Source organism: Salvia miltiorrhiza, chromosome 2 (genome assembly GCF_028751815.1).
Source record: "Salvia miltiorrhiza cultivar Shanhuang (shh) chromosome 2, IMPLAD_Smil_shh, whole genome shotgun sequence".
Lineage (NCBI taxonomy): Eukaryota > Viridiplantae > Streptophyta > Magnoliopsida > Lamiales > Lamiaceae > Salvia > Salvia miltiorrhiza.
This window is the reverse complement of record NC_080388.1, coordinates 36,234,545-36,245,038: the sequence shown is the minus strand read 5'-3', so window position 1 is coordinate 36,245,038 and position 10,494 is coordinate 36,234,545. Positions and strand designations below refer to the sequence as shown.

General features: G+C 37.7%; 2 protein-coding genes across 8 annotated transcripts; one reads left to right on the top strand and one right to left on the bottom strand.

The window, feature by feature from the left end:
• The first annotated feature begins 489 nt into the window (after window positions 1-489).
• LOC131012221 (protein MEI2-like 2) lies at window positions 490-7,399 on the top strand. 7 transcript variants are annotated; one of them, XM_057940132.1, is made up of 15 exons: window positions 638-886; window positions 1,020-1,093; window positions 1,833-1,910; window positions 1,989-2,129; window positions 2,219-2,500; window positions 2,579-2,682; window positions 3,758-3,916; window positions 4,005-4,121; window positions 4,220-4,371; window positions 4,518-4,609; window positions 4,712-5,639; window positions 5,745-5,829; window positions 5,910-5,978; window positions 6,072-6,251; window positions 6,787-7,399. In XM_057940132.1, exons 3-15 carry the CDS (start codon window positions 1,883-1,885, stop codon window positions 6,895-6,897), a joined length of 2,448 nt encoding a protein of 815 aa, XP_057796115.1. In that variant the 5' UTR covers window positions 638-886; window positions 1,020-1,093; window positions 1,833-1,882; the 3' UTR covers window positions 6,898-7,399. The 7 variants fall into 7 exon arrangements, with proteins under 7 accessions (XP_057796113.1, XP_057796110.1, XP_057796115.1 ...); XM_057940133.1 differs by having other exon boundaries at window positions 4,518-4,613; window positions 4,716-5,639; XM_057940128.1 differs by adding an exon at window positions 1,252-1,442 and having other exon boundaries at window positions 639-886; window positions 2,219-2,682.
• On the bottom strand, window positions 7,314-8,660 carry LOC131012222 (major pollen allergen Ole e 10-like). The gene is made up of 2 exons (XM_057940134.1): window positions 7,842-8,660; window positions 7,314-7,761 (listed from the first exon to the last, which is right to left on the bottom strand). Exons 1-2 carry the CDS (start codon window positions 8,311-8,313, stop codon window positions 7,571-7,573), a joined length of 663 nt encoding a protein of 220 aa, XP_057796117.1. The 5' UTR covers window positions 8,314-8,660; the 3' UTR covers window positions 7,314-7,570.
• Window positions 8,661-10,494: the final 1,834 nt, after the last annotated feature.

The following is a 10,494-nucleotide window of genomic DNA, read 5'->3' as shown; positions in this document are numbered from 1 at the left end:
AGAACGCAGCCTAAATACACAACACATGTTTTATGCCACGAGCTACAATCGAAAAAAATATTAGCAACACATTCACACATAACATTTTAATAAGTGTTCAGCCACTCCACAGCCAGATGATCACAAAAAAAAAATAAGAAGATTTTATGTAATGTAACACCTTAACTTTGCGCCTATATATCCATAAAATACATTTAGGGTGCGTTCTCTTTGGTTGTAAATTTATTATGGGAAATGAAATGATAAAAAAAATTTCACCATTTTATCCGTTTTCATATATTGGCAGCAAAAATCTACATTTCAATAATCTGAATAAATTATTTGAATATTAAATTGAGCCGTGAAGACATCACGTGGGAGCATTCTCGTATTCTCGAATATCAAATAATTTATTTGATTTAAAATAGGTTTGGTAGAGTGTGTTAAGCCCAATCACACATCATCTAAATTGAGTGTTAACTTGTTTGGATATTCGACACGGCTCCTTACGCCCTGTTTGGCGATCTACATGACACCATGCTTAGGGTTAATGAGCTCATAATGATAAACCTTATTTGTGATTTGTGAGCCCTACTTTTAGAGCCCCATCCAAACAGAACTTACCAAAACAGATATTAAAAACAAGCAATTATTTTCCAATCTTTCGCCATTGAATACTTTACCAAGCAAAAGATCTAATAAACAATTACTGTTCGGATTCAGACAGTACGATACCCCCTTTTCCCTCCAATCATTCTCCATTGTGTGTGCTTTCTCTCTCTGGAATTGTTCTGTTTCTCTCTCTAACCCACTCCACTGGTGTTACGGCGGGAGACGAGGAAGTGAAAGAGTAGAAGAAAACAATTCCCCTGCTTCTACGAAACTGTTTGAGGGTTTTGTGTTTCTTGTAAATTTTATTTCTTTACTCCCTTCGACCTATCTTTTCCACCCAGCCTTAGATTTTTTTTCCTTCTTTTATTTTTGGGGCCTCTCTCTCTCTCTCTCTCTCTCTCTCTCTCTTACATCTTCTTTTTTGGCAGTTAGCAGTCTTGTTCATGAGGTACTATCTTTCGTCTCTCCCTGTAAGCTTTTCGGGAATTTGTCACTAATTGAGGTGGGTTTTATTTCTATTGTGTTTTTCTCTAAAAAAAAATCGCGATTAAAGGTGTGGGTTTGTGTGCTAAATTTGTAATTAGATAGATTTATGGTAAAGTTTCTATTTTTATGTGGTTTACAGTACTAAACCTGTGATCCTTTCTTGGATTCCATTAGGTTTTTGCATGTGGTGGAGTGGAAAGTCGTCAATTTCAACTGGGTTGCATGAATTATTAATTTTTGTTTTCGTGATTTGGGGATTTAATAATTTTTGGCGATTTTCTGTTCTGGGCTTCAATTGTACTGTGCGGAGTTGATCTTTATGCCCTTGTAGTTGCTTCAATTGATTTGTTAATTGAGCTATCAAGGTGATTCATTTAGGCGATAATCCCTATTCGAAAAATTTACTGTCTTGTTCAAAGTTAAATGTTGATTTATCTTGGTGTGGCGCAAAGTAGGTAATTAAATTTGCTTTATGTGCATGTGCTACTTTATTGCCTGCATGCTTGTTGAGTTTGTTTCGAAAACAAGTTTCTAAACTTTTTCCTCTTATTTTCAATGGATTTATTTTGATGTATTAGGTTAAAACATATATCTATTGTTTCTCTTTTGGTTGTTGCACTTAGTGTGATTGTCCATGTTGATCATTTTCCGGTTTTCGTACACTATTTAGTTATTGTTAAGCAGTATTAAATAAGGATTTCACTTCTAATTTATATGATCTGTGTCTATTTCGTTTATGAACTTGCCAAATCCAGAGCCGTCATCATAGGTTGCCAGTTAGTTGTTTTTGCACGAAGTGATTTCAATGGAGCAATCAAAAAATCCTTTTACTGGTAAGTGTAAGGGCTTTATTATATGCATTTGATTTTAATACATTTATCTCACCATTGCTTAAATCTATATTTGCATAGGTCCTACTAAAGCCCCTTCCCTGAGTATTTCCGATAAAGAAAAAAGTGCATGGAAACTTCCGAATGATACCAGTGCATATCATGCATCTACTGATGCTAGTCTGTTTTCTACCTCTTTGCCTGTCTTCCCGCACGTGAAATGTGAGCACAAGTAAATCTGTAATTAACAAGTTGTGCCTTTTCTATTACTTTGGCAATAAGCTCTTAGCTCAGTGCCTTTTGATCTGCAGTTAATTTTAATGAATCTGAACGAGTCAGATCCATCGATCATGGCTTCCCTAACCTTACTAAAGGTCGTGTAGCGGATGAAGTTAAGGATCCGCTTGAAGATACTGAACCAAATACCATGGGAAACCTTCTTCCTGGTGACGAAGACGAACTTTTTGCTGGCCTAATGGATGATTTTGATCTTAGTGGGTTGCCGACTCAACTTGAGGAATTAGATGACGATTTTTTTGGAAGCGGAGGGGGTCTGGAAATAGAATCCGAAAGTCATGAGAGTCTAGTTAATGGTATTTCAAGGTTAAGCACGTCGGATGGAATTAGTGGAAGCACCATTTCTCATTATGGTTTCACAAATGGTGTTGCAGCTGTCAGTGGGGAACACCCATATGGAGAGCACCCGTCAAGGACGTTATTTGTTCGCAATATCAACAGTAATGTCGAGGACTCCGAGCTTAAGTCTCTCTTTGAGGTATTGCTTGCTATTTTCAAGATTATTTATATTTGGTAGCACCCCATCTTTCTAAAATTGACACGACCATTTTGTAGCTGTGCTTGCTTTTGCCTATGTTATTTTTCTGGTACATTCACCCAAATTTGTACCTTGTTTGTTGTGGTGCCCTGTCTTTTGCATCTATCCGTCTGAATAATTAATAGAGAATGTGAATAATGTAATGCTTAGATGCATGTGAGAATACGACACTCAAATCCCTCTATAGCAGCTGGTTGCCATCCAAAATACTTTAGATTCTTGGAGTATACCACTTAAATGATAATGTTATGCAGGGTTCCAGTTTCTGCCACGTCATGTCATGTGAATAAGATGATAGATAATGTAGGAAAACATAATGAACATCTTTTGGGCTATGGAGCTGGGGGAAATAGTTATTTTGGCCTATTCTTAAAGAATTTTATTTGATTGGTCATCTATGGTAATTTTTATTAGATGAACTAGTTGACAAAATATAGAGGTCGCCACTGCCTTTTTGTGCGGTTCATTATTTATATCTTATGCTCCCATAGTCCCATAGCAATTAAAAAGCAACTCCATTATAAATGTAGTTGCTTATCTTACCATCATAATTTTGGTAGTTAATACCATTAATGCATGAAAACTTTTGTTGCTAATAAAACTGGAAAAAGTTATTGTTGTGTCGTTTTTTCTAAAATATTTTGCATACGTTGCACTTTAGACTTGATGAAGTCTAAAGCACAGAATAACTACTTTTTTATGTATCTTAATGTTTACCGAGTTAGTGCTATAATGATCTCATGTATTTGATTGGGATATCAACATTTAACGTAGATTCGCATACATTGTCGAGACACATTTTTACCAATTTTAGTGAGAAATCTTCCTGATTAGCCCATGTAGTTTGGTTCCTCATTGTATATTCTCTTACTTCTATTTCAGGCTGTTTTTTATTTGTATTTTTTTTACAGTAGATTTCCTTTTATCTTCTACAATTATTGTACATTAATGATATTGACGTTTTTATCTGTTATACTGACATGTTAATACTCCTTTCCCCCTTTCCTGCAAATAGCAATTTGGAGATATCAGAACTCTTTACACTGCATGTAAACACAGGGGATTTGTGATGATATCTTACTATGATATCAGAGCTGCCCGAACTGCAATGCGCGCACTACAGAGCAAGCCCTTGAGACGAAGAAAACTCGATATTCATTTTTCAATTCCTAAGGTATGAATTGAAATACCATTTCATTTTACACCATAGCACGTTGCTGAATGAATAACCGTCAATCAACTATTATTTCCTGCTCTCGCAGGATAACCCATCGGAAAAGGATGTTAACCAAGGCACTTTGGTGGTGTTCAATTTGGATGCATCTGTATCCAATGATGACCTTCGCCAAATATTCGGAGCTTATGGCGAAGTTAAGGAGGTATAGTGTTTCTGAGAAGTTTCTGCTTGAGCTCATTACATGAGTTTCTTCGCTTCTGTTGACTGAACTACTATCCGTGTGTGTGGCACTAAATGCAGATAAGGGAGACACCTCATAAACGGCACCATAAATTCATCGAGTTTTATGATGTTCGAGCTGCAGATGCGGCTCTTAAGGCTTTAAATAGAAGTGATATAGCTGGAAAACGCATAAAGCTTGAGCCTAGTAGGCCTGGTGGAGCCCGTCGGAGGTGCTCCCTATATTCTTATATAAAAAACAACATATTATGAATCATTAAAGAGTTTCTGATCTATTAGTTTTTGTTGTTACTATATGGAAATCTGTTGCGATCTAGTAAAGGGGCATTTTTCTTTTTTCTCTTTTTTTTTGGCACAGCTTAATGCAGCAGCTTAGTCAGGAGCAGGAGCAAGATGAAGCTCGAGCTTTTCTTCACCAAGTCGGTTCTCCATTAGCTGATTCTCCTCCAGGCACGTCGCTGGAGCCCACACTTTCAATGATCTTTTGTTTCTTATTTCCATTACAATCTTTATGTTTTGTGTGGATCGAAGTGATCAAAAAGCTCTTTGCAGGTAGCTGGACCAATTACGGCAGTCCAGTCGAGCGCAATTCACTGCATGGTTATAGTTCAACACCAAAGTTGGGAAGTCTGAGTCCTGTGGGAAACAACCACTTAACAGGCTTGGCTTCTATTCTTCCGTCTCATGCATCAAATCCCGTGAAAATTGCACCCATCGGTAAAGATCCGGGAAGGATGACCCACCCAAACCAGGTCGTCAGCAAGGCTAACAACACCCAAGGAGTGGCTTTTCAGAATCATTATTCGATTCCTGATCCAAACTTAAGTTCCAGTCCCGGGCCCGTCTCACCGTTTGATTATTCCAAGCCGTCTAGCGTTGGGACGCTTTCTGGTCCTCAGTTTCTTTGGGGAAGTCCCTCTGTCCAGTCCGAGCATGCTAATTCGTCGGCATGGTCATCTTCGTTGAAGGCCCATCCTTTTCCATCCGGTGGTCAGGGAATCGGTTTCCCCTATGCCAGTCAGCGTGGCTCGTTTCTCGGGTCACATCACCACGTTGGATCTGCTCCATCTGGTATTCAATTGGAAAGGCATCTTGGCTTTTTCCCCGACTCTCCGGAAACTTCGTACATAAACCAGGCAGCATTTGGAGTAACGAATTTCAGCCGCAATGGTGGGAACCATGCTGTGAATGTTGGTGTCCCGGGCGCTGTGAATATGGGAGTCGCTTTCGCCGGTAACTACACTGATAGTGGCTCTCCTAGTTCCAGAATGATGTCGATGGTGAGAAACGGTCCTATATATTACGGGAATGGTTCTTTCGGAACCGCCAGCAATGACGGAATGATTGATCGTGCTCGAAGTAGAAGGGTCGAGACCGGAGGCCAAATGGACAACAAGAAGCAGTATCAACTCGATTTGGAGAAGATTATGAGCGGTGAAGATAGCCGAACTACATTGATGATCAAGAACATACCAAACAAGTAAGAACTCAAAGTTTGTTTCTTTGGTATTGTCAACAAAGTTCTTTTTTTTTTTTTTTTTTAAAAAAAAAATCTGAACATGTTTTCTCTATCCGATCTCGTTAGGTACACGTCGAAGATGCTACTGGCTGCTATCGATGAAACCCACAAGGGCACGTATGATTTTCTCTATTTACCAATAGATTTTAAGGTAATGTCGTGGCAAATAGAATTCTTTTCCCTCTTTTAGTATAACTTGAAAAAAGAAATTAATATATTCTTTTCGGCCAGAATAAATGCAATGTTGGGTATGCCTTCATCAATATGGTGTCGCCTTCACACATCATCACCTTCTATGAGGTTTGTGTTTAATCTCATTGTTTCACGATGACTTAACGAAGGAAGTATATGCTTATTAGGGTGTGCCTAATTGCATGTTGTTGATCGTCGCAGGCGTTCAATGGGAAGAAATGGGAAAAATTTAATAGTGAAAAGGTCGCTTCCTTGGCATATGCAAGAATTCAGGGAAAGATTGCTCTGGTTTCGCACTTTCAGAATTCAAGTTTGATGAACGAAGACAAGCGTTGCCGGCCCATTGTTTTCCAATCGGAGGGCCAAGGGACTGGTGATCTGGTACGTTACGCACATTGTAACATAAACTTGGTGCTAGATTTCTCTCAAGTTTTTGCTACTTTTATAATGTCTAAATAGTAAATAGTCGGATCTATCCCAAACTATCACAAATTTTCCAAATCTATTCCGGAGTTTGACTTTGACCAATTAATACCCAAACTATGAGAAACTATGCAGATCTATCCCCGGGACAAATTTTCTGGTACTTGGGGTACTTGAAACCGGAGTAGAATCGTCGTGAATTTGATGTGTGATTTTAAGAAGTTGCAAAAAAAAAATTCGGAATTGAATTTTTAATATGGTGGTGAAAATTCTCAATGATCCCACTCAACTTTCAAGAATGGGAAAATTAGTTGGGGAATGGATAGATTTTCATAGTTTCCAATAGTTTTTGAGTATTAATTGGTTAAATCCAATGGTAATGGTTTGTGATATAGATTTGACTATTTTAGCCTTATTTAATTATATGTGCCTGTCTTTATGTGATTCCTATATCTATGAAAACCTGATGTGAAGTCGTGTTTGGCATGCTCAGGAACCGTTCCCGTCTGGCAATCTTAACATCTTTATCCGTCAGCCAGACGGATCCTACTTAGGAGATTCTCTGGACAGCCCGAAGGGCGATCCAGACATCTTCGGAAGCTGAATCCGAGCTGTGAAGTAGCCAACTCCCAATAAGAATTCAGGGAAATAACGCTCTAACTCTGTATATTTTTGCATATAAAACGTGTTTCTATTTATAGTTGAGGTCAATTGTGCATATGACTACACTTGTACTAGGGCAGTGTCCTCTCTTTTTTGCGATGGATACTTGTTTTTTTTATCTTATGGAAGAATATATTTAACGAGGCAACGCCACCATTGTCTGTACGTATTCCGGCAGCTGAAGGAAGACGAAGAAGCACCTGAGGATAGGATAGGCTCATCGCTCTTGTTCATCCTTATACGTATCGTCTCTTCCCCATTTTTAGACTTTTAGCTTCCATTTTTCTGGCTGCTTGAGTTTCGACTGATTTGGTCGCTGTATAGTAGTTTAGAGGTATGTAGACATGCTGCTGTTTCGAGCAAATGTATAGCAGAGCAGGGCTTCAACGCTTTTCTTGTTTCATGTGGTCTAATGCTAATAATGGAACCACGCTTTTAAATCACATTGCAAGTTTAACACAATATTACAAAGAATGTGATTATCTTTCATTTTACTGTAAAATCAACATACCCATTATGCTTATGTCTTATTACAGCAATAAGATGATGATTCAACACAAAGAAAAACACCAAAGAAATTGTGTATATTGTAATGTATATTGATAATGTAAGAATCATGTGTAGTAGAGTAGGAGAGCGAAGAAGTGCAGTAGATGTGTAGAAGAAGAGACAAAATTTGGCGTGGCAGGTGCAGTAGGAGAGGGAGGGAGTGGGCCCGCCCCAAAAACACGGGATCCGATGGAGTTAGTCGTGTTCAACACCGATGAAGTCGTGCTCACGGATGGATACTGGCATGTCCCATAACCTGCAGTAAATCATTTTAAATATATATATATATGTAATGTAATGTAATGTATGTAGTGAGTAGTGTGTGTGGTATCTGACTTGGATCAGTGCTTGTAGTAAGGGCTGAGCCACCGAAGTTGCAGCTGGTCGGGATGGGGTTCTTTTGGTAGTAGCTGTTGAAGGCGTAGGAGGCGTGCCCGCGGAGGGTCGTCGGAGCGAAGCACCCGCCGCCCGGCTGGATGGGGGAGCAGTCCGCCCCGCCGTGCCCGCACGCGTAGTCCAGCGCGGCCTGCAATGCAGCAGCCGTGGCGGAGAGGCCGGCCACGCACCAGCTACCGGACGACGTGGATGGGGTGGTGATGGTGGGAGTTTGTTGCTCTGAGTCGCTTGGATCCAGCATTGGATTTAATGATGAAGGATTTCTCAAAGGAACAGTTGTGATTGGAGTTGTTACATCCTTTTGCTCTGCTGCTGCTGCTGCTTGAGAAGCAGAATGAGAGAGAGAGAGAGAGGCAGCTGAACAGAGCAGAAGAGCAAGGAGATGAATGAATGGAAGGTGTGGCAGAGCCATTGTTGTTGAGGTTTGAAAGTGTTATAGTGGCTAAAGTGATGTGTCTTTATATTGAGTAGAGCAGTAGAAGTCTTAGTGTGCTCTTGAAAAAGAAGACAGCTGATTGAACATGTTAATCCAAAGTAGCATCATTGCCCTTTTAAAAGACAACTTTATTCATAATATATGCAAAAAACATGAGAGAGAAGACTATGTTGTGTGTGTAAATGGAAGTTTGAGACATTTTCTTGGGGGTGGGGAAGGAAGTCTCAGAAATTTCTTTTTTATTTTTTTATCAAGTACAACCATACCACTAGTTATGTGTAAGAAAAAACAATGTAATGGAAAAAATAAATGAATTCACACTGATTGTGGTGGTGAAGGCAGAGGAAAAGGTATGGGAAAGAAGGAATTGTTTAGAGTGTGGTGTTGTGGGGTTCAAACTATTGATCATGGTAATCATCATACTTGCAATTTCACCTCACACACTGACACAACTGCCTTTTCTCTTTTTCACTGCTAAAGTTGTGCTACTTCATACGTAGTATATATACTACGCATTCGAATCATGTATCTAATCTTTCTTTTCTCCGTTAGTAGCATTTTATTTTGGGGTTAAACTTAAAATATGATGGTTTATCTAGAGGGCATTTATTTTGAAATATTAGTTTTGATAAATAAAAATAATAAAATTAATCTGCTGTTTATTTTGATGGATTGAAAATTTAAAATATTCAAAAGACATTTGATTATTTTTATCATTTAAATTAGGTTTACTTGATTCTTATCCCATTAAAAAGGTGAAATTAGAGAAATCATGCTCTTAATGATAAAAATATTCAATTATGCGTATAATCAATCATGCAAAGTAAGTGTCATGTTTGGTTCTTCAAAAACTTAATAGAATCCAAGAAATCAAAATATCAAACTTATGGTTTTTGTCCAAATTGAATTGAACATCAATTCAATTATCATTTTGAAACGAATGGATGTTTGGTTCGATTTGGATTAATTGATCTGTTAAAAAGAAAAAAAAAACATGTCACATTCCAATATATGTGTCCACAAAACAAACATATCAAACTTTAATATTTTTGTTGGAAGTTTTGGATTTGGTTCGATTTACACTCACACTCTTAGAATTATTAATAAAATTGATTGTTCACATCTTCCGGAGGGAAAAGGTAACATCATTTAAGCATGTGATGCACCTTTTTTAGGTGCGAAATATAGGCCGAACATTAAATTTGAACGGTTAAGTCTCGAAACCCTTAGATAATGATCTTTTGTAGACCTTAAGTGGGTCGCCACTTAGAGCTTTTATCATAATTAAAGGAATTATTAGATTAAATTTCAATTGATATTTTTTCATGTCAACTTTATCTCATCACACAACATATACACGCAATATATATAGGTAATGATTCAAATAAAAACTATATTTAACGCAAAAAAAATGAATAACTTGTATTTAATATATATTTATTTGCACTTAACTTATAAAGTATATGTACTTTCGTTGTCTTAAGTTAAAATCTCATATGGAGAGCAATTACAAGATATTTACAAGACCATGAAAGTGCAATTACTTTATATATTAAGTGAAAGATTCATAGTTGACAAAAACACACTTTTATATGTTTCTAAGGTTAATATGATGTCAATTTTTTAAGAAATAATGCGTTTGATAGTTATTTTGAGTTTAAGTTGGTTTGTTGTGTAGAACTTGTTACTTTCTTGTTATTTGAGTGAACTTGCAGAAATATAGATACATATCAAGGATATTGAGTTTTATAGGATTGAATTTCATCTCGATGCGATTTTTTAGGTAAAAATGGATCGAAAATTGGATCACAAATTATGGAGACCGACTTGGAGAAAGAAAAAAAAACACTGTATAAAGTTGAAATTTGCAGCCCGAACATGTGACCGTGTGTCTAGGCAACATGTTTCCCCGATTTGAACGTGTTTTAAGCGCGGGGCGCGCCTTTGATGCAGGGCCGCGTGTTTGCTCAATATTTGATGAATAGATTTTAGGTTCGAATTCGATTTTCACTTGAGTTCCTCAGTATCTTACACCATGGCTTACAAATACCCCCTGGAAACTTTAAGAAAGGAAACATAGCCTTTATTTTTAAAATTTTTGCATTGCAAAACTTAAGAGACGAAAGGAGAAGAGAAGATATGTGGAATCAAAGCAAC